This window comes from Elephas maximus, chromosome 10, assembly GCF_024166365.1.
Source record: "Elephas maximus indicus isolate mEleMax1 chromosome 10, mEleMax1 primary haplotype, whole genome shotgun sequence".
Taxonomy (NCBI): Eukaryota; Metazoa; Chordata; class Mammalia; order Proboscidea; family Elephantidae; genus Elephas; species Elephas maximus.
In genome coordinates, this window is record NC_064828.1 from 69815950 (window position 1) to 69839736 (window position 23787).

General features: G+C 41.2%; 1 protein-coding gene across 1 annotated transcript in view; it reads right to left on the bottom strand.

Moving 5' to 3' along the window:
* Nucleotides 1–23787, bottom strand: part of CCDC198 (coiled-coil domain containing 198) — a 36129-nt gene that overhangs the window by 6809 nt on the left and 5533 nt on the right. Inside the window, exons 3-5 of the mRNA XM_049898075.1 lie at nt 5457–5543; nt 3929–4027; nt 1104–1260 (exon numbers count right to left, since the gene is read on the bottom strand). Coding sequence (XP_049754032.1) covers nt 1104–1260; nt 3929–4027; nt 5457–5543 — 343 coding nt within the window. The remainder of the gene's footprint in view (nt 1–1103; nt 1261–3928; nt 4028–5456; nt 5544–23787) is intronic.

Sequence of the window (23787 nt, forward strand, 5' to 3'; positions counted from 1 at the left end):
AATTGACTCAAAGGCAACTAAAAACAACAGCTCTGCTATTAGTATAGAGCTTAATGAAAGTCACCTGGGGACTGTGATAAACTGCAGGTCCTGATTCTGGAGGTCTACAGTGGTGCCTAGAATTCTGCATTTCTAATAAGCTCCCGGAAACCCTGGTGGCATAGTGGTTAAGTGCTAAATCCGTCAGGTGCTCCTTGGAAACTCTATGGGGCAGTTCTCCTCTGTCCTGTAGGGTCTCTGTGAGTTGGAAGCGACTCGACGGCAATGGTTTTGGTTTTGGTTTTGGTTTTTTTAAATAAGTTCCCAGGTGATGCTGATGCTGGTGATCTGGGACCACACTGAGAAGCACTGAAGTGGAGGGTTGGTGGAAGGAGGGTAAGACCTGGGAGGAGGAGCCTGGTCAAGAGGCTTTAGCAATAGCCCTGGTGTGGCATGATGATGACCTACTCTAAGGCAGTAGCATTAGAGATGGCAGAGAGGGCAGATTTCAGCACTAGGTGGCATGGACAGGAGGGGGAGAAGAAGGGCTAAGGGCTGCAGGTCTCTGGTTGGTGCACAGAGACCTCACCCACCGAGACGGTGTATGTAGCAGGAGGAGCAAGTGCAGGGTGAGGAACGATGCCAGACTGACTTTGAGACATTCTGAGTGTGCCTAAGAGGGCTGACTTGCAGGGGAGAGGGCGGGCTGGGAAAGAGGAGTGTCTGTGTATGGCACAAAACTGGCCAATGATACCAATTTGCCATGTGACTCCAAGAAGTGTAATATATCTCCATGTGGTTCATTCTATCTAATGACAAGATGAGGCTATTTGCCTTTTCTTCTCCCAGAATGCAATGGTTCAAGAATTGCAATAATGTGTGTAAAGCATATTAAACCCATTAAAAGAAAGAGACATCTTAGAATTGAAGCTTCTGTCTTTTCCTCCAGGCCATCCAAAATTACATGATAACATGCACTCTAAGTTCCACAAAGTAAAATATCAGCAGGAACCCAAGGCTGTTTATTGCCCTTTTTTCCCCACTGGGAGTTTATTTGGTAAAGTTTTAAAAACACTCGAAATATTTTCTTTTACTTAAAAAAAAAAAAATTTCACATGACTCACCTGGACTTCTGTTCTCTGTTTCATCAGGTAACCAGGTCAGAAGATCATGGTCCTCATCCCTTGGGCTTTGAAGAATTTTCTTGGCTTTATGCTCCCTTGGTTTTTGCTTATTTATTCTTGCCTCCCTGTGAAGATTTTTCTTCAATTCCATTTGAGCCTGAAAATGATCAGTTATAAATGATTAATGTTCTCCCTAAACTACTTTCACCAGAATGAATCTATGGGAGCCACTTTGTAAGTTGTATGCCCATCTGTACATAGCTGCAGTCCCTAAGCAGAACACAGTTTTCCATTTCCTACTAGAAGGCACGGAAACTCTTTTTACTCATGGGCTTGTTAGGAGAATATACCCACAGCTTCAAAAGGTCTGGCTTAAGATGAGGGCTCTTGTACATCAACGGACTTGATCAACAAAGTTAAAAGACAACCTACAGATAGGGAGAGAATTTTCGGGAACCATATATTAGATAAAGGTCTAATATCCAGTATATACATAAAACTTTCATAACTTAACAACAAAACGACAAACAGCCCAATCAAAAAATGGACAAAGGAATTGAACAGACAGTTCACCAAAGAGGATATTCAAATGGCCAAAAGGCACATGAAAAGATACTCAACATCATTAGCCATCAGGTGGGTGCAAATCAAAACCACAATGAGATACCACCGTACCCCATTAGAATGGCAATGATTAAAAAAACAAAACAAAACTGGAACCCTCATCCATTGCTGGTGAAAATATAAAATGGTACAGCCACTGTGGAAAACAGTTTGGCAGTTCCTCAAAATGTTGAACATAGAACTACCATACGATCCAGCTATTCGACTCTTAAGTGTGTACCCAAGAGACTTGAAAGCAGTGACACAAACAGACATATATACACCAGTGTTCATTGGAGCACTATTCACAATGGCCCCCAGCCCCCCAGTGCCGTCGAGTCGATTCCGACTCATAGTGACCCTATAGGCCAGAGTAGAACTGCCCCGTAGTTTCCAAAGAGCGCCTGGTGGATTCGAACTGCCAACCCTTTGGTTAACAGCCATAGCACTTAACCACTATGCCACCAGGGTTTCCTCACAATGGCCAAAAGGTAGAAACAACTGAAATGTCCATCAACAAATGGATGCACACACACACACAATGGAATATTATGCAGCTGTAAAGAGAAATGAAGCTCTGATGCATACCACAACATGGAAGAGCCTTGTAAACATGTTGAAAGAAATACATAAATTGCGAAAATACTACATGATTTCACTTACATGAAATAAGCAAATATAGAAACCAAAGATTAATAATGGTTACTGAAGTGGGAGGGAGGGAGTAAGGGGGGGGGAGTTTGGGGGACATTGAGTTTATGTTAAAGGCGGTGGAATATTTTGGAAAAGAGTAGTGATACCTGTGGTACTATGTGACAAATGTAGTCAATGTCGTTGAATTGTAAATGTGGAAGTTGTGCTGGTGAATGTTAAAAAGTGAAAAAAAACCCATTTCTCTCTAGGTTAGTGGATATGTTTGAAATTGCATGGGACAGCTTATTCACTAGAGTGAGGAATTTGAAATACAGTAGTTACAGGAGATATTACTGGTAAAGTGGTTTGTTTCAAGAGGTCTTTCTGGTAAGATAATTCTATGACATTAAATATAGAGAGGTGCCTAGTTATCAAAATACAGGCCAACTCACCTCCCTGCTTTAAACTAAAGCAAGAAAAATGATCTAAACCCAAAATATCATAGAAACAACCTCTTAGAAGGGGAAAACCAGTTAATGGGTCTAGCATCATATTTAGTGCTTCTATTCTACCTCCTAATTCATTATGTAGTGCCTGGGGTCTTAAAAGCTTGTAAGCAGCCATCCAGGGTACAACGATTGGTCTCTATTTCCCTAGAGCAACAGAGGAAGAAGTGGAGTCAGGAATAGGAGGAGGAAATGAAACATGTAGATAACTGTCTCCATGAATAACTGCCCCCTTTACCATGAGACCAGAAGAACTACCATTACTGAACATTTTGATCGAAGATTCTATAGAAGAATCCTGGTGAAAAGGGGGAAAATGTAGAGCAGAATTTTAAATTTCATGGACTCCAGACTTTCTGGAGCTATGGAGGCTGGATGAACCCCTAAAACTATTGTCCTGAGATAAATCTTTAACCCTTAAACCAAAATATCCCCAGAAATCTTCTTAAAACTAAGCAATAGTTTAGCTTAACTAATAAGGAATGCCCACCTTAAGTACTGTCCTCTTTTAATATCTATCTGTACAGGATCAAATTGATAGTAGCAACTGGAAAGATTAAAAAGGACACTTACGGAGCAGTGAGTCTATGTTAATGGGGGAGGAACAACTCAGAAAAGGAGAATGGTTTCACAACTTGAAGAATTTAATCAATATCAGTGAATTGTACCTATAGAAATTATTGAATCAGTGTATGTTCTGCCGTGTATATTCTCAACAACAATAAAATAAATTTATACATATAAAAGGGAGGCTTGAGACACAGATACACCATTAAGAGGACTGAACACAGAGAAAAGACTCAAAAGGGTTGCTGGCAGTCTTTGGCTCTAATGACTAACTGTGCTCCTTGGACACTCTAGGGGGCAGTTCTACTCTGCCCTATAGGGTCGCTATGAGTCGGAATCGACTGGACGGCACTGGGTTTGGGTTTTTTTTTTTTTTTTAATGACTAACTTTAAATGGCTAAGTAAAGGCTGGTGGTGTATGTTTGCCTATATCCACGTTCCAGGCCAGGGATTATGTGCAGTAAAAGTGGTAAATGTGACACATTTTATCACTCTTGTATTTTTTTTTATATTTACCTCTTGTCTTTTACGGTTCATTTCCAGCATTTGCATCTTATGTAAATATTGTCTTTTCCCAGAAATACATGTTGGTGTTTGCATCTTCTTTTCCAGTTCCTGAAAGATGACACACTGGTTAATATGGGATAATTTGCAATCCATGACTTTAAATCCTTTTTGGATCAGAGTGTAACATCAATCAACCAATTAATCAACCATAATCCGTAGAGATCTCTTGTAATGTCAGAGGTGGACCACTGCGGTTCCCTGACAAGCCCTGTGTGTAGCCATCACTGAATTAAATGGTACTCTGCTCTGTGTATGATATAGTTTTTTAAGGTTCTAGTAGAGCTTTGCAAATCTTGAATGGAAATACCTTTCCACATCTCATTTTGACAAGATATTATTTCTCCTGTCAACAGATGTTTATTGCTATCTCCCAGAAATGTGTTCTGGTTGATGAGACTGTCTCTCCCTGCCTCTTCCACCATTGATTAATTGTCTGCTATGAAATGTGAGTGGGGCCATTGCATGAATAAATGGAGCCTGTTTCTATAGAGTGCACCCCAATATGCCAGTATAAGCCCTGGAGAATGACTTTGGGAAGAATTTGAAGTTGATTAGTTGTGACTCTGGTGATCTGTCTGTTGTGTGTTATTATCTCCAGTGGGACAGTATGACAGTTACCGAGGGCAACTAGGGCCAATACACCTTCATTCCTCACTTGCTGTTGCCAGGAAAGGGCAGAGATATATCCTGGGATAACTTTCACTTCATCTTTATGGTTAGTGACTGTGTTGGTTGATGTGAACCTCAGGATGGGAGCCTGTTGTCACACTACAAAGGTGCCCTTGAGGGCCTCACAACACTTGGACATCTTTTACCATGTTAGCTCCACAGCAGCATCCAGCGGGATCCAAAATGATTAGGAGTGGGAAGTGTTGGAAATCTCCTCCACAGTGGTCCTTTCTGTGGGAGGGGACTTTTACTTAGCAAAGCCTGAGAAGTTGATAAAAGGAAAAGATCTACAGAAGACCCTTCCCAGAATTACTTTTTGGTGAGGTTGTGGCAAATAAGTTAGGAACTATTTCTTGGTATGATTTCCCCTGAGAAAACAGCATGAAAAGAAACATTTTAACTGAGGGGAGGAATGAAAGTATTTAAGGGAAGGGCTATGCTGGATTTTTCACAAATTTCAAAGCTTCTAGAATCACCAATTTCCAAGCAAAATTCCTTTCCCTCATCTACATCTCCCAGTTTTCACCATGAAGCAGAGAAGGGCCCAGAACTCATCTGAGAGGGAGAGCAATTGCCAGTTGGAGGCAGGCCCAGGAGAGCATGGATACCTTTGAAAAGTTCTAACTCTGAATGACTTCACAGTTTGATTTGTGTTTGAAGTCCACTGTGCAGGGAGTACATTGGAAGAATAGCCTGCCCCCTCTCCCCCCGGCCCTGCCTCCCATGCAGCCCTCCCCCCAGCCCTGCCTCCCATGCAGCCCTCCCCCCAGGCCCCCCGCCGCCCTTCCCAGTTATTGCCTCAGTTCACCTTTGCTTTGTGTGTTGTCCTAGCTTCTTGCTGGCTCAGGAGCCTTTCAGAAGTAATTACTTGTGGCAGGTCAATGGGTTCAAGCTTCTAGAAGTCCAACATTTAGAACATTCAGCATTCCTCATGCCATGAGATGATGAAACATAAAAGCCAGACAGAAAACTATCTTAACACTTTGCAAAAGCAGCACTTCTTCTGGAGAGTGTACAGGGAAGGCGATTTCAACAGTATCGCAGTCATATCAATGCAAAAGGCTTTCCAGCCTATCTAGGTTCCTTATTGTTATATTACACTGTTGCTAGTGACTTCTTGATCTAAATATTGGCTAGAGAGTAAAAAGATAAGAAGCCTTTTCTATCTGTACTAAGGGATCATGTCCAAAGTTATCAAACAACCAGGGTTTTAGAATATTAGAGATGAATGAGGCCCCAGGAAATTATTTTATTCATCCCTTAACCACCCAGCTGAACTATTCCAGTCCTTAGAGAAGTGACCAATTTTTAAGATCTCCAGAGAAGCTTCTTCAGCCTCCTCAGTAGTAATCACTGGTGTTTATGAGGCACATGTAACTGAAATTGTAGAGATGTCTTTCTCTAGCGGGAACTTGGCCTTACAGGGAAATGATGTTGGTGATTCGAGGGTCCCTAAGACTGGGCAGTCACTGATGAATCAGTGGGTCTGCCTCTGACCTTCTTGCCTCAGACAACTTAATTCTCAGGAGTCTATAGCCCTGGGAAGTTACTGGGGAGACTAAGAGGTGAAGCCTGGTCTCTTCACATCCACGAGTGTTATGGATTAAATTGCATCCCCCAAAATATGTATTGGAATCCTAACCCCTATACCCGTGGATGTAATCCTGTTTGAAAATAGGGTTTCTTCATTACATTACTTAGATCATACCTGAGTAGGGTGCGTTGTAAATCTAATCGCTTCTCAGTTATAAAAAGAGCAGATTAGACACAGAGGCATGCATATACAGGGGAAGACAGACGTCACGTGAGGATCATCTACAAGCCAAGGAATCACACAACACTTGGAACTACTTACAAGCAAGGAATTGACACAACCGAGGCTCTAATTGTAACTTTTTAGCTTCCAGAATTGTGAGGAAATAAAGTTCTGTTCTTGAAAGCAGCCCACTTGCAATATTTGTGTAACAGAAGCACTAGGTAACTAAGACAACATGCAAGTGAGGGATTCAAAGGGTCACAGAGTTTATTTGTTCACTCAGTAAATATTTACCGAATGACTGCTATATGCCCAGCATGAATATGCAATGGTTAGCAAAAACAGACATAATCCTTCAAAGAGTTTACAATTTATGGAGGAACAGATACATTTTATCTTGTGTGATTATTTGATTAATAATTATAAACTGTGATCCGTGCTTTGAAGGAAAAGTCCACAGGGAATATCTAACTGGAGGACCCACCTTGGAGAGGGGGAGAGGGAGAGGTAAGGAGACAGTCAGGGAAAGTTTCATGAGAAGTAACTTTTCAGCAGAAGTTGGAAGGTTGGGAAGCAGTTTTTAGGGGACTAAGGTGTTCTAGGCTGAGGGGACAGCATGTGTAATAGCCCTGAAGTGAGAGGGAACATGACCTGTTGAAGGCACTGAAACAAGGCCAGTTGGCTGGAGTTCAGGGTGAGGGTAAGGATGGCTCAAAATGAGGCTGGGGAGGCAGGCAAAGGCCAGATCATGGAGGGCCTGATAGGCCATTGGAAAGATGGTAGGCTTCTTCTTGAGAGCAATGGGAAGCCTTTGGGATGTGTTAAGCAAAGTAGTACCACAGTTACATCTTCTTTTTTAAAAATGATCAATCTGGCTGCAGTGTGGAAATTAGATTAGAGAAAAGCAAGAGTGAATGTGAGGAGAGCAGTCAGGAGAAAAAAATGATGAACCTGAGGTTGATAGAAGGAAATTGATGGGCTGTACAAATATTTAAAACTGACCAAACGAGATTCATTATGTGGGGTGAGGGAGAGTGAAGTGTCCAGATGATACCTAGATACAAGGAACAGATGGTGTTATCATTCACTGAGATGTGGAATACTAGAGGAGGATCAGGCTTAGGACAATATAGAAGGAACATCACAAATTCAGTTTTGAGCAGGTTGAGTTTGAGAAGCCTTTGAGACATACCAGTATAGATGTTGAGCAGGTGATTAGATATATAAGCATAGAGCTCAGAGGAGATGTCCATGCTGGAGATGTCTGTTTGGGATCATCCCTGGGTAGAATATAACTGAAACCATGGTCATGGCCAAGGCTGTGTAAGGAGAAGAGTCAAGAGTGAGAAGGGCAGAGCCAAGGACTGCAGACTTGAGGTGCTTCACATTGAGAGGCGAGGTGGAGGGGGATGAGCTGGCCAAAGAGACTGAGAAGCAATAGCTCAAGAAGTAGGAGGAAAACCAGGAGGATGCTATGCTGCAGCAGACAGTGTGAGCATCACCCCCATCTTAGTCCAATACTAAAGTCAATTGCTAACTTATTTTAAAGTTATTTTTCACTTTGGTTGGTCTGATTTTCTGTGATTTCAAAGAGTAGATCTAGAAGGCAGCTTGGCTTTCAAAATGTCCAGGGCGAAAGGAGAGAAAAAGAGCACAGAAAATGGATGCTGAGTATCTACCACTAGTACTGGTGGCATGACCCATGTCTCCCACCACTTTCCTGTAACCATTTCCTGGTCCCTCCCAGCCAGCAGTCATTTCTCCTGGATCAGCCCAAAGTCGACCTGGCAAGGAAGAAAACAGCAAAGGATATGAAGACAAGGGGAGAGACCAAGGGGGAGGAACAAATCTTTATATTAGATGTGTGCCAGGCAATTTGCATTTGTGGTAAGAGGTGTTTCTCTGTCCCATTGTCACCTCTGGTGAGGAAGTCGGTCTTTTAATGTAATGTGATAGCATAGCAAAAAATTGAGGTTTCTTTGCTCTTCTGGCTCCCCATGCTGCAGAATGTGAAGAAGCAGGACAAAGGAAACCTGCTAGTGCAGGAGGCAGCTGCTGATCAAATCAGAGCCCTGAGGGGAAAGGGATAGAAAAAGAAGGTTGAAGGGAGACCAAAGGAGAGGAGACCTCCAGGCATTGATGTAAGAAAGAATCAGTAGTGACTGAGGGGGGATTTCTAGGGGCCTGGAACAGAGGGCAAAGAAGAATTTGTGCCATTCTCTGGACCTGAAAGGTGTTCGGGATTTGTTTTTTCTTGATGATTAGGCCTGTATGCCTTTGCACCCACTGGTTACCATCATGCCCTGGGTTACAAATATGTCATCTCAGTAGTTCCTCTAGATAATTATGATATTCCCCATTTCAGAGAAGTTAATGACTTGTCCAAGATGGAAGAACTAAAAAGGAGCACTTCCAGGGTATAAGTTCAGGTCTATCCAGTTCCAAATTCCATGCTCTTTTCTCCACTACTTGTTACCAAATATGGTTTATCATCAGTAACTCCTGGAATTAAAAAAAAGAAAAAATCCCCAGGCCATTCATTAGAGATTGAGATTCAACAAATTTGGGGTATGTCTTGGGAATATATGTTCCAAAACTCTCTGGAGATTCTGACGATTTCCCAGGTTGGGTTCCACTGGCCTCCATCATAACTGAAGAGAATAAAAGAGCTACATTTAAATAGACCTTGGGGGATTTGTTGTTGGAGCATTATTGCAAAACGGCATCTGAAGAAGCCAAGATTTTTCAGCTATTTAAAATCATCAATCCATATGCTCTTAGGGACAGGTTTTTGCTTTGATGGTATAATTAATCAAAGACCTCTGTCTTCTATTTTCAGTCTCATTCTATTTAAATAGACAGTTCTGATAAGGGTTAAATGGTAGGTAGCTTCAAAAATTTTCTCTAGGCAATTACTTTCTTCTTTCCTGGCCTTTGAAAAGAATCTAAAAATCACATTTTTCTTCCACAAAGGACACTAGATGGCAGCAGCTAACATTGTAAATAGGATCCCTCTTTTTTTTTTAACAAATTATTTGGCTTGGCCTGAGAAGCACTGCAGAAAAAAAACTTTGGGAAAATTGGCTTCTCTAAACAAACGAGTCAAATGAAATTGCCTCAGAATTCTGAGTTCACATCAGTGTCCTTGTTCCCTGCCTGGGAAGTAAGGTGTCTCTTTTCATCATCTTCAGAGAGAACACAAAGGAAGCAATTACTTGAGAATTGGCAGAATGACACATTTTTCATTTCATGACATAAAAAGTGTATTATTTAGTTAAAGAGTCCTGGGTTATTTGGTTTCTGAAACAAAATAATGGTCATTATAATTAGTTGACGTGTTTGGTCTGAGAAACAGGAACTGAGATTAAATCAAGCAAAGGCTGTCAGTCACTAAACGTTGTGATAACACTATCCTAAGATGGCTGCTTCTGTTTACTAGCAGGCAACAAAGATGGAAAGGAGCAACTCAAAGAAATGTAACATTTGTTTGGTACCATGACTTAAATATGTGTCCTTTAAGGTTCTGGAAAGAAGGCAAAGGGATCCAAGGTAGCTTTGCAGCAAGAAATCATAAGGTCAAGGAGGAATTTCTGGTCAAGGCAGTGCAGTGAGTTCATGTTTCAATAACAACATTCTTTGCTCCAAACATCTAGCAAAGAAAAATAAAACAAAACCAAAACGACACAGTCAGGCTTCAGTACAAGGTAAATATCTCCATGGACGAGAAGACAAAACAGAAATGCATTTTTTTATTGACAGAGGTTGATCCACAAGGCACTTAGGGCTCCTGGTGGCTGTGAGCAGTTTCTCTAGGATCGAAAAAAAAAAAAAAACGAAGGGACCCAAAAATGCTCCATATAAAATGAGAAACCAGAGCCAGGCTCACAGCTTGAAATCAGGGACTGACTTGTTCCCTACTGCTCCACCCAGTATGGAAGGGCTGCATCAAAATCTATGCTGGAAGATTTGTTTTAGAAGTAGTATCAAAAAGCTGAAGATGAAGAAGCTAAGACTTTATATCAATATATTCAAAAGCTTAGATAAATGAATAATTCTGTAGAAAGATATGAATTAGTAAAATTGAGTCATGAAGAAATAAAATCCCTGAGCCAACCAGGAATCATAAAAGAAACTGAGTTAGCAAAAAAAAAAGAAAAACTCACTCCACTCAAAAGTCCACGTATTCAAAAATGGTTTCACAGGCCTGCCTTACCAAATTTTTGAGAAATAGATATTCCTCAAATATATCAAATGTTAGAGAGCTCTAGTGGCACATTGGTTAAGTGCCCAGCTGCTAACCCAAAGGTCGGCGGTTCAAACCTACCAGCCACTCCATGGGAGAAAAGTGTAGCAGTCCGCTTCTGTAAAGATCAGACCCTTGGGAACCCTACGGGGCACTTTACTCTGTCCCATAGGGTCTCTGTGAGTTGGAATTGATTCAGTGGCAATGGGTGTATATCAAATGTTGTAAAGAATAGAAAAGAGTGAAATATAATCAACCAATTTGACAAGACTAGTATGACCTTGATAGCGAAACTAGAAAAAGACGATATATGAAAATTATAGATCAACTTTCCACCTGTCAGTTTGTCATACTGTGGTGGCTTGTGTGTTGATATGATACTGGGAGCTATGCCACCGGTATTTAAATACCAGCAGGGTCTACCATGGTGGGCAGGTTTCAGCAAGGCTTCAAGACTAAGACAGATTAGAAGGAAGGACCTGGTGGTCTACTTCGGAAAAAACTGACCAGTGAAAACCTTATGAATATCAGCAGAACATTGCCTAATAGAGTGCCAGAAGATGAGACCTCAGGTTGGAAGGCACTCAAAACACCACTGGGACAGAGCTGTCTCCTCAAAGTAGCCAAAATCTACTGCTGTTGAGTCGATTCCAACTCATGGCAAGCCTGTAGGCCAGAGAACTGCCCCATAGTATTTCTCCAGCTGTAAATCTTTATGAGAGCTGACTGCCACACCTTTCTCCTGAGGAACAGCCAGTGGGTTCAAACTGCTCACCTTTCAGTTAGCAGCCAAATGCTTAACCACTGAATTGACCTTAATGACAAGGATGGAGTCAAGATTTAGGGACCTTCGTTTGCTAATGTGGCACAACTCAAAATGAGAAGCAGCAGCTGCAAACAGTCATTAATAATTGGAACATACCGAATCTAGGAAAATTGGCAGTCGTCAAAAATGAAATGGAACTTGAAAATAGATATCCTAGGCATTAGTGAGCTGAAATGGACTGGTGTTAGCCATTTTGAATCAGACAATCATATGGTCTACTATGCCAGGAATGACATATTGAAGAGGAATGGTGTTGCATTCATCGTCAAAAAGATCATTTCGATATCTACCTTGAAGTACAACACTGTCAGTGACAGGATAATATCCAGGTGCGTACAAGGAAAACAAATTAATACAAAAATTAATGCCAAAGATGAGGAAATCAAAGTTTTTACCAACTTCTTGCAGTCTGAAATTGATCAAACATGCAATCAAGATGCATTGATAATTACTGGTGATTGAAATGCAAAAGTTGGAAACAAAGGAGGATTGGTAGATGGAAAGTATGGTCTTGGTGATAGAAACAATGCTGGAGATTGCATGATAGATTTTTGCAAGACCAATGACTTATTATCGCAAATACCTTCTTTCAACAACATAATTGGCAGTTATACACATAGATCTCACTAGATGGAAAACACAGGAGTCAAATTGACTACATCTGTGGAAAGGAACAATGGAAAAGCTCAGTATCATCAGTCAGAACAAAGTCAGGGGCCAACTGCAGAACAGACCATCAATTGCTCATATGCAAGTTCAAAATGAAGCAGAAGAAAATTAAAACAAATTTGTGAGAGCCAAAATATGACTTTGAGTATATATGACCTGAGTATGGAGACCATCTCAAGAATAGATTTGAGGCACTGAACACCAATGACCAGACGAGTTGTGGAAAGACATAAAATACATCATATACGGAGAAAGCAAAAGGTCATTAAAAAGACAGGAAAGAAAGAAAAGACCAAAATGGATGTCAGAAGAAACTCTGAAATTTACTCTTGAACGTAGAGTAGCTGAAGTGAATGGAAGAAATGATGTAAAAAAAGAGCTGAACAGAAGATTTCAAAGGGTAGTTTGAGAAAATAAAGTATTACAACAAAATGTGCAAAAAGTCAGAGTTAGAAAACCAAAAGGGAAGAACACCCTCAGCATTTCTCAAGTTGAAAGAACTGAAGAAAAATTCAAGCCTCAAGTTGCAATTTTGAAGGATTCTGGGGGCAAATATTACAATATGGGAAGCATCAAAAAAAGACAGAAGGAATACACAGAGTCACTGTACAAGAATTGGTTGATATTCAATCATTTCAGTTGGTAGCATATGATCAAGAACTGATAGTACTGAAGGAAGAAGTCCAAACTTCACTGAAGGCATTGGCAAAAAACAAGGCTCTAGGAATTGACGGAATACCAATTGAGATGTTTCAACAAACGGATGCAGTGCTGGAGGTGATCACTTGTCCATGCCAAGAAATTTGGAAGTCAGCTACCTGGCCGACTGATTGGAAGAGATCCACATTTGTACCCATTCCAAAGAAAGGTGTCTTAGTTATCTAGTGCTGCTACAACAGAAATACCACAAATGGATGGCTTTAACAAAGAGAAATTTATTTTCTTACAGTTTAAGCCAACCAAACCAAAACTGTTGCCGTCGAGTCAATTCTGACTCATAGCAACCCTACAGACAGAGTGGAACTGCCTCATATGGTTTCCAAGGAGCGCCTGGCAGATTTGAACTGCCAACCTTTTGGTTAGCAGCGGTAGCTCTTAACCACTTTGCCACCAGGGTTTCTTCTCACAGTATAGTAGGCTAAAAGTTCAAATTCAGGGTGTCAGCTCCGGGGGAAGGCTTTTTCTCTCTGTCAGTTCTGGAGGAAGGTCCTTCTCATCAATCTTCCTCTGGACTAGGAGTTTCTCTGCACAGGAACCCTGGGTCCAAAGGACATGCTCTGCTCCCAGTGCTTTTTTCTTGGTAGTATGAGGTCCCCCACTCTCTCCTTGCTTTCCTTTCCTTTTATCTCTTGTAAGATAAAAAGTGGTGCAGGCCATACCCCAGGGAAACTCCCTTTACATTAGATCAGGGATATGACCTAAGCAAGGGTGTTACATCCCACCCTAATCCTCTTTAACCACAAGCAGAGATTATGATTTATAACACATAGGAAAATCACAAAATGGAGGACAACCACACAATACTGGGAATCATGGCCTAACAAAGTTGACACATATTTTGGGGGGACACAATTCAATCCATGACAAAAGGTGATCCAGCAGAATGCAGAAATTATCAAACAACCTTATAAATATCACATGCAAGTAAAATTTTGCTGAAGATCATTCAAAAATGGTTGCAGTAGTTTCTCAACAGAGAACTGCCAGAAAGTCAAGCTGGATTCAGAAGAGAGTATGGAATGAGGGATATCATTGCTGATGTCAGATGGATTTTAGCTGAAAGCAGAGAATACCAGAAAGATGTTTACTTCTGTTTTATTGACTATACAAAGGCATTCAACTCTGTGGATCATAACAAATTATGGATAACATTGTAAAGAATGGGGATTCCAAAACACTTGATCATGCTCATGCAGAGCCTGTTCATAGACCAAGAGGTAGTCATTTGAACAAAATGAGTGGATTCTGTGCAGTTTAAAATCAGGAAAGGTGTGCATCAGGGTTGTATCCTTTCACCATACTTATGCAGTCTGTATGCTGGGCAAATACTCCCAGAAGCTGGACTGTATGAAGAAGAACACAGCATCAGGAGTAGAGGAAGACTCATTAACAACCTTGCTTCCTGAAAGTGAAGAGAACTTAAAGCACTTAATGATGAAGATCAGACTATAGTCTTCAGTATGGATTACACCTCAGCATAAAAAAAAAACAAAAATCCTCACAACCAGACCAATAAGCAACATCATAGTAAATGGAGAAAATATTGGTTTTCAAGAATTTCATTTTACTTGTATCCACAATCAACGCCCATGGAAGCAGCAGTCAAGGAATCAAACAACATATTTAATTGGGAAAATCTGCTGCAAAAGACCTCTTTAAAGTGTTAAAAGCAAAAATATCACTTTGAGAAATAAGGTGCCCCTGACTCAAACTATGATATTTTCAGTTGCTTCATATACATGGAAAAGCTGGACTATGAATAAGGAAGACTGAAGAAGAATTGATGCCTTTGAATTATGGTGTTGGTGAAGAATATTGAATATACCGTGGACTGCCAAAAGAATGAACAAGCCTGTTTTGGAAGAAATACAGCCAGAGTGCTCCTTGAAAGTGAGGATGCCAGAACTTCAACTCACATACTGTGGACATGTTATCAGGAGGGACCAGTCCCTGGAGAAGGACATCATGCTTGATAAGGTAGATGGTCAGCAAAAAAGAGGAAGACCCTCAGTGAGTTGGACTGACACAGTGGCTGCAACAATGGGTTCACACATAGCAATGATTGTGAGGATGGTGCATGTCTTAGGCTGGGTTCTCTAGAGAAGCAATATCAGTATATACATACGTGTATACACACACACACACACACACAGAGCTAAATCAAGGAAATGGCTTATGCGGTTGTAGAGGCTGGACAGTCCCAAGTCCGTGGGTCAGGCTGGACGCTTCTCCTGACTCACACAGCTGCAGAGGCTGGTGAACCCAAGATTGGCTTACAGGCTACGGAGACCAGTGAATACCAAGATCAGCAAGTAAGACAGCAAGCTGCTGGCTCACGGACTGCAGAGGCTGATGAATCCCAAGATCAGCAGATAAACTGCTCATTCAAGTCCCAAGAACCAGAGAAGGAGGTGAAGAACCATATTCAGGATCCAGAGTGAGCAAAAGCCAGCTTTGACAGAAAGTCCACATATATTAGATACAGGCTATAGGGTAACTCCCTTTCGACTGATTGGCTGCTCATAATAGATGTCATCACATTGGTGATTACTTTGTAACAGATTTCATTATGGAGGTGATTACATCATTACATAGGGGCCAAACTACATCATAACTGCCAAACCACTGAGAATCATGGCCAAGTCAAGTTGACACATAACCATAACCATCATAGTGCACAATGATTGGGAGGATGGAGCAGGACTGGGCAGTGTTTTGTTCTGTTGTATGCTGGGTTGCTATGAGTCAGAACCGACACCATGGTACCTAACAACAACATACATCAACTTCACTTACGAAAACAGATACAAAAAGCCTAAGCAAATCAGATTCAGCCATGTGTTTATATATTTCAGGAATGCAATCATGGTTCAACATCATAAAATCCATTAGTGTAATGAATGCATTGTATCAACAGATTAAAAAAAATCCACAGGATTGCTTTAATAGATAGAGAAAAAAATCAATAATATTTAATACTCAGCCCTGATAAAAACTCTGAGCACACTGGGAGTAAAGGAATGTCCCTAACTTAATTAAGGGTATTGTGCCAGATAGCTTTCTTTTGTTCCTTCAGATCCCCTGACCACATTTTCCTACTCTGGTAAGGACTGAGTCAGCAGTCTCTCTTGCTTTCTGGCTTCCCATTGGGCTTAGCCACTGAGAAGCCCTGGCAGGAGATCCGAGGGAGGAAAGAGCGAGGTAATAGCATTTATTCCTCTGACTTCCTCCCTGCAAGGTCATATCAGATTGGCAGTGTCCCTCAACAGAAGGTCACAGCTTTTCTTAAAGCAGCTTTCTCTTTCTTTCTGGGTTCCAGAAATCTCTCCCTCTCCTAGTCCCTTTGGCCTAGTGGTGGTTACCCCACAACTGCCTCTAATGTGTTATTGCAATATCATTTGTGGTTCCTGTAAATTCAAACTTCCAAAAATAGTTACTTTGTAAAGAAAACTTCTTTAAATTATCCTAATTTGAGTATGCCATCTGTTTCCTTTTGGAACCCTGAGTGGTATAGGCATCTATCAAAAACCTATTGGAAATCTTGCACTTAGTTTTAGGGCCAGGCTGATCAATGTCATGGGTAAGACCAGGATGCTCATTATCACTGCTTGTATTCAGCTTTGCAAAGGAGGTTCTAGTCAATGCAAAAGTCAAGAAAGACAAGTACAAGGACCAAAAGTGGGAAGAAGGGGTGGGGTTATTTATAGAAGATACAATTGTCTACCTAAAAAATCTAAAATATACAATTAGGATTATCAAGATATTTTAATAAAATTGTAAGATACAAAAATCAATATATAGAAGGTAATATCCTTCTTATTTACCAGTAATAATTGTTTAGAAAATTAAATGAGAAAATAGATCCCATTTGTAATAGGAGTGAAAAAAAAGTCTATAAGGTACTTTGATGGTCAGTTTTGTGTCCACTCGGCCAGGCTATAGTCTCTACTTATTCCATAAAACACTAAACTAGGTGTTGCTGTGAAAGTTTGTTGGCGATGTGGTTAAAGTCTATAATACGTTTACTTGAAGTAAGGAAGATTATCCTCAATAACCTGGGTGGGCCTGATTCAATCAGTTGATTGGCCTTAAGAGCACAGCTGAGGCTTCCCTGAAGAAGAAGAAATTCTACCTGTGAACAGAAACTTTTGCTCATGCCTAAGAGTTCCAGTCCTGTCCTTCCCGGTGTCTTGTCCTAAGGGTTTCAGACTTGTTTAGCCAGCCCCCACAATCACGTAGGCCAATTCCTACCAATAAATATCTTACTATCATCTACTCACTTATCGACTATCTTATTATCTGATATCTCAAATTTACAACAATAGTAAAAAATCTACTATCCGACTATTTTGCACATTAACAACCCCACCGACCCGCATACCCTCACTGCTTACAGCTTGTACAGAGCACAGGAGAGAGGAGCAGTGCCGTCCTGTGGTATTTAACCCTGGTCTTGAACTTGCCTGGTGCCTTGAAGCTCCAGCTCCTCCCAGTTTACGCCTCCCCTCTCTCCTCCCCCTTCCCTAGGGCACTTCACCTTCTGCCCCGCACTCACCTGGCCTCTAGGCCGTGGTTAGCGGTTGCTGGGAGTGGGGCGCAGGCTGTAGGTGACAATCACGGAGTATAGCCGAGCCTGCACTGCCCCACTTCCCGCACTGAGTGCACCTGTGGAGCCTGAGCTGGGATGGCGGGTGGCTGAGGGCTCCCGGCCAGCAGCCAGCAGCCAGCAGCCAGCAAGCAGCATGGATTTGAATTCCAGCCAGCAGAGCAAGGGTGAGCCCGTGACCGCTGCAGGTGCAGAGGGGCTGTGGCTGCCCAGCTAGGAGGGCCGGGGAGGAGGAGAGGCTGGGGCAGGAAATCAAGAGTATTTTGTATCATGCAGGTATTTGAATAACGACCTGGTCTGTGGAACATAATCATGTTGATAAGTGAGGAGTAGGTGTATATACCCACTGTTTCTCTTCTATTTTTGGCCTCATTCTATTTATATATATTTATATTTACTTACATATATAGCCATTTATATTTACATACATTCTATTTATATATTCCCCCATTTAGTATATATACCTGCCCCCCACTTCTCTGGCTATTTCCTTATCTGACATTTTGGATTTAGGACAATAATAAAAAATCTACTATCTGACTGTTTCGTGCAGTAAAAAGGCGGCAGGCATGGTGAGATGGTTGGGGAACCCCCTCTCTCTGGAGGAGGGTCTCCAGGTGACCGCCTGGAAGCTGGGCTGTGCTCCCCTCCGCCCCCCACTTCCCCCTGCTGGTGGGGTGCCTCATCCAGCTGCATCATGGGGCCAGCCTTGTCCATTGCCATGGCCTCTGGGCGGATGCACAGGCAGCACTGAGCCAGTGGGTGCCTGTTTTGGGTTCCCAGTTCCCATGCGGCCTGAAGCCCTGCAGCTCAAAATTGCTCTTGGGTGGGAAGGGAGGAAAGAAAGAGGCATTGTAAAGGATTTTTTGAAGAATTTTTGAAGTGTAATGACATCCAAAAGTGAGCCGATCTGTACCTGAAGTCTCTGCCTAGGTGGGGCCGCATGCATCGCCAGACTCCCAGTGCCCTGGCAGGAAGCCCTGAGCCCCGTGACTCAACAGGCCCTGAAGGCAGAGCAGCCTTCTGGATCTGAACACAAGTTTTGCAGGGGTAAGAGTGGAGCCTGGAGGCAGCTCCCGAGGGAAGCTCAGACCCAGCACAGGAGGAAGGTGAACTGGTTATGTGTGGACCCTCAGTCACACAGCCCGACTTTATCCAGGTTTGTCTCCTCCAAGCCTCCTTCTCCACAAAGAAATAATCCACAACTAGACTCTTCACAGTGATGAGCACATCAGTAAATCTTAGCTGCTCTTATTTCTATGATCATATTTTCTAAACAAAAAAATTCGACAAATGGATGGTCTGAAGACAGAAAAAAAATCCTCAATTTTCACATGACGCCGATTTTTACATAATGCAGATTTTCACATAAGGGTCTGGTCTTTGGAACCTAACCATGTCCATAAGTGAGGAGTGGGTGTACCTCCTACTGGTTCTGTTTCTCTGGTTGAACCCTGACTAATACAGGTGTCTAGAAACAAACCTAACAAAAATTGCACAAGATCTCTGTGGAGAAACATTATTGAAAGAACGAAAAGAAAGTATGAGTAAATGGAGGTATATGCTGTGTTCTTGGTTTGAAAGATGCAATGTTATAAACATGGTCAGTTTTCTCCAAATTAATCTGTGAATGCAATAAAATTTCAGCCAAAATATTGATGAGGCGTTTCATGGAGCTTGACAAGAAGGTCCAAACTTGAAAGCGAAGAGAGAGTTATCCAAGGAGATACCTGGTGGACATACTATATGTGGGCATTCATCTAGTGGGGGAGCAAAGGGCCCCATGGAGGAGCAAAGGGCCATGAAGAGCAAAGACAATTCTGAAGAAGTAGAATAAGAAGGCTGGGGGGACTTAGTTTAAAGGTACATAATTAAGACAGTGTGGAGTTTCTCCTACAATACACACGTAGACCAATGCAATAGGAGAGAGAAGGCTCAGAAACAGATTTGTGAAGCTGTGGAAATATGATATATGACAGAAATGACATTTCAAACCAATGGCCAAATAATGGATGATTCAATAAAGGGTGCTGGGACAATAGATTATTCAAATGAGAAAAAAAGTAAAATTAGATTCCAATTTTACACCTGCATGCTAATAAATTTCAGATGGATTAAGACCTAAATATGAACAGCCTCTATGACCTTGGGAAAGAGAAATGTTTCTTAGATAAGATACAGGAAATACAAACCATAAAGATGAAAATTGAGAAATGTGACAACATTAAAAGTGGAAATCTTTATATACACATGCACACACACAACAAGGAAAGTGAAAAGATAAGCCACAGATAAAAGATTTGCAACACAGCACATGTAACTAACAAAGGACTAGATCTAAGACATATAAAAACCTCTCATAAAGCAATAAGAAAAAGACAATAGGAAATGGGCAAAGGATCAGAAAAGACAAAGGAAAGCTTCAGTTTGTGACAAGCTAAAACCAAAAACAACATAATAAAACAATTCAATTCAGAACCATTCTCCTTATCTCTCCAGCAACGTTTATACTCATTTTTCTCTCTTCTCTAATTTATTCATTTAACATTTATTTGAGGCATATTTATTTATTGTCTATTATGTGGCTGTTCTAGACACTTGGATACCTTAATAAAGACAAGAGACAAAATTCTTTGCTTTTGTAGAGATATTCTACTAGTGAAGGGAAGAAAATGTAAAAAGAACATAGGAGGTAAGTAAATTTTTTCGTATGTTAGAAAGAAATGTTTTGGGGAAACAGAAGATAGGAAAAAGTCAGATAGTGAAGGGTCTGAGGAATAATGAGTGCTGGGGTAAAGGTTACAATTGCCAATAGATTGGCCAGGATAGGCTTTATAGGGAAGGTGAGATTCAAGCAAATCTTTGAAGGAGAAGAGAGAGTTATCCAAGGAGATATCTGGAGGACACACTATATGTGGGAATTCATCTCCTCCTTGGGCTGGACCTGAGATGGTTGAATGAGAGGGTGAATCAGGCCAGAGGGGACAGTGATGATCAACTCATTGACATGGGGAAGGAGCATTGATTCAGAGTTCCCTGGCAGAGGCTTTCAGATCTTAGCAGCTCCAAGTTAGAGACCCTTAGTTCATGCCCTGCTCTTTATTTGGGGAGTAGATGGTCAGGAAGTAGAGAGTGCCAAGTATGTAACTCAAATTATTTAGGATGCAATTAGATTTGGTTTAATAATTAAAGACACTTTTAGAATTTTCTTTGGTAGAGATTAGGCTATTAATTAGCATGTCTTGGGAGCCTGGCATTTATTATTAACTCAAAAACCCATTTGTGGTGGAAAATGTGCTGAGCCTCATTTGCGAAGATAATTATAGTTGATATTGTTGAGGGTGTTTGCCAAGTTTCCAGTGATTTCCCTCTTCTCTGGGAGCTGGCTTCAGAATCTACAGGGATAGTTCCTCTGCCCACATTCCAGTGCATGAGCAGATCCTCTGGCCATGGCTCATTGGACCAGAGCTGGAATCATGAACAAAGCTGAACCAATAAGATATTTTCTTCCAGGAATTTAGAATTGGAGTCCAGGGAATCAGTTCAGTCCGTCTATTTGACTGGAACTCTAAGATGCTTTGGACATGTTATCAGGTGGGGCCAGTCTCTGGAGAAGGACATCGTGCTTGGTAAAGTAGAGGGATGGTGAAAAAGAGGGAGACACTCTAAAAGATGGATTGATACAGTGATTGTAACAATGGGCTCAAGCATAACAATGACTGTGAGGATGGCACAGGACACCGCAGGACTGGGCAGTGTTTCGTTCTGTTGTACATAGGGTCACTATGAATCAGAACGGACTCAATGGCACAAGAACAAGAACATAAGATGCAAAGTCAGGGTGGGTATATTTCATCAAGTGGTCCTGAGAAGCAGAGAAAGCTATTCTGCAGGGAGAGATAGTAAAGGAAATGCACAGAAAAGAGCTTAGGGGAGGCACATAGAGTTTTTATGCTTTTCAGGTTCCAATGCACAGCTTTTCCTTGAAGTCTGTCTCCTAGCTTTTGGGTTCAATAAAACACTCCTAAACCCTGGTGGCATAGTGGTTAAGAGCTACGGCTGCTAACCAAAGGGTTGGCAGTTCAAATCCACCAGGCGCTCCTTGGAAACTCTATGGGGCAGTTCTACTCTGTCCTATAAGGTTGCTATGAGTCGGAATCGACTCGACGGCACTGGGTGGTGGTGTGGGTGATACCCTCACAGGAAACCCTGGTGGCATAGTGGTAAAGAGATATGGCTGCTAACCAAAAGGTCAGCAGTTCGAATCCACCAGATGCTCCTTGAAAACCCTATGGGGCAGTTCTACTCTGTCCTATAGGGTCGCTATGAGTCAGAATTGACTTGATGGCAATGGTTTGGTTTTATACCCTTACAATACATTCCATTGGTTGCTTCAGCTAGTCAATTAGACTTCTACTACAGTGATTCCCAAGTCTTCAATAGCAGGGAGTACACTTTGAGTGGTTTTTTCTACAGCAGGGATGATGAGTCTTATTTTCATTCAGTCATCTGTTCATTCATTCATTACTCATACATTAGTTCACAAATCTTTAAGGGGTAAATGTTAAATGTTGGTGGCTGAAGATACAAGACTGAGTAAGACATAGTGTTTACACTCAAGTCATTGGCTTGATTGATTAGGATGTGGGGGTGCAGTGTTTGAAATATCAAAGTTCTCTTTTTGAGTGTGATTGACTACTGAGAGAATCAAAACCTATTATTAGCTTAGTGTTGATAGACATAAAAAGAATGCTACGAATTTTTACGCAAATATTTTTCACTAGTTATAATAATATCTTTTATTTGAGCTGATCAACTTAGAGTTTTCACAGGACATCTATTAAAGCTAATCCTTTAAAATGATGCATTTGATTTAGGAATAAAACATAAGTTTTAAAATTGTCTAGCTTGACTAGAGATATGCTTAAACATTTTAAAATTAAGTATGAATTTTATAAATTTAATTACACTTCATTTTTCTTTAATTAAGCAATGTTTTAAGGATTCTAATATTTTGGGAAAAGGCCCCCAAATAATTATTTTATATCAATAATATCAAACAACGATTGTGAGCTTCTGGAGAAGACAAGTAAATAAAAACCAATGGAAACTGAAATAATTTCCAACGAATGATCACAGTGTACCCCTGGAATTGTTCAGGCATCTGCGTGAATTGTGTAGCAGGTGGGATTTGGCTGCAATTTCTTTTTTCACGTCCGCAATAGATCCTGCTCCTTTTAGCTAGTGCTCGGGTTCAAGGACCCACTCAAATCTCTTTTCCTCTCCAAGGTGAGAGTTCTCAGAATTTATAGCTCTCTAGAGGAAATCCACTAAATATTCATTAAGGAGAATGCGTTTGAAGCTCTTTACAACTAGCAATGTTATAGCGAAATGAAAAATAAAAAACAATCTACAAGAAGCTACTGAAAATTCTGAAGATTGTCAAGATCTGCAAATTTCACAAAGACAAGTCACAAAAAGGCCTGGGGACGCTAGTACTTCAGAAGTGCTTCTGTCTCAAAGATGAAAACCAGACATACATACTTCCTATTGGAAAAGTAGGAAAAGGCTTAAATTCAAGTAGCTAATTTTCTAATTTTTATAATATTAATTGTCTGGAGACTGCAGTTTCCTCGGTGGTGTTCTGAAATACAAGTCATGTCTAGTTCATAGGCAGTCCTCTAGCCTGGCAGCGAAGACTTTAGTTCTCCGTGCCGTTTGCTGTGTGACTTTGGGTAAGTCATATAATCTCCCTTGCCTAGATTTCCTTGATATCCAGTGAGGATAATACCCATCCTGACTACTTCTTAGATTGTTGTAATGTCAAATGACTGACATGATATTGGAAGTCCATAATGCAATGCAAAATTAAAACCGCATTAGAGGTAATAATGAAAGTACGCTTCTAAAACCAAAAGAGCCAGGGTGACTTGGCCTAGAGCTGAAAAGCATGTCAGTGAGCTCTAGAATGCATGTTTGAAGCCGGTGTACTCTAGGGATGTCATGGGACATCTGGCACCAACAGCAGAAAGGAATCCCAGAAAGAAGAGGTTGATGGATCCTGAAGATAAGCATTGCCTGTTTCACAACATGAACAAGTATATTAATAGCATACTTTGAAAAACCATTGTTGTGGGTTGAATTGTGTCCCCATAAAGATGTGTTCAAGTCCTAACCCCTGGTACTTGTAAATCTTATTTGGAAATATATCTTTGCAGATGTAGCCAAGTTAAGATTAGGCCATACTGGAGTAGAGAAGGCCTGAATTCAGTGACTGGTGTCCTTATAAGAAGAGGGAAATTTGGACACAGATGCAGAC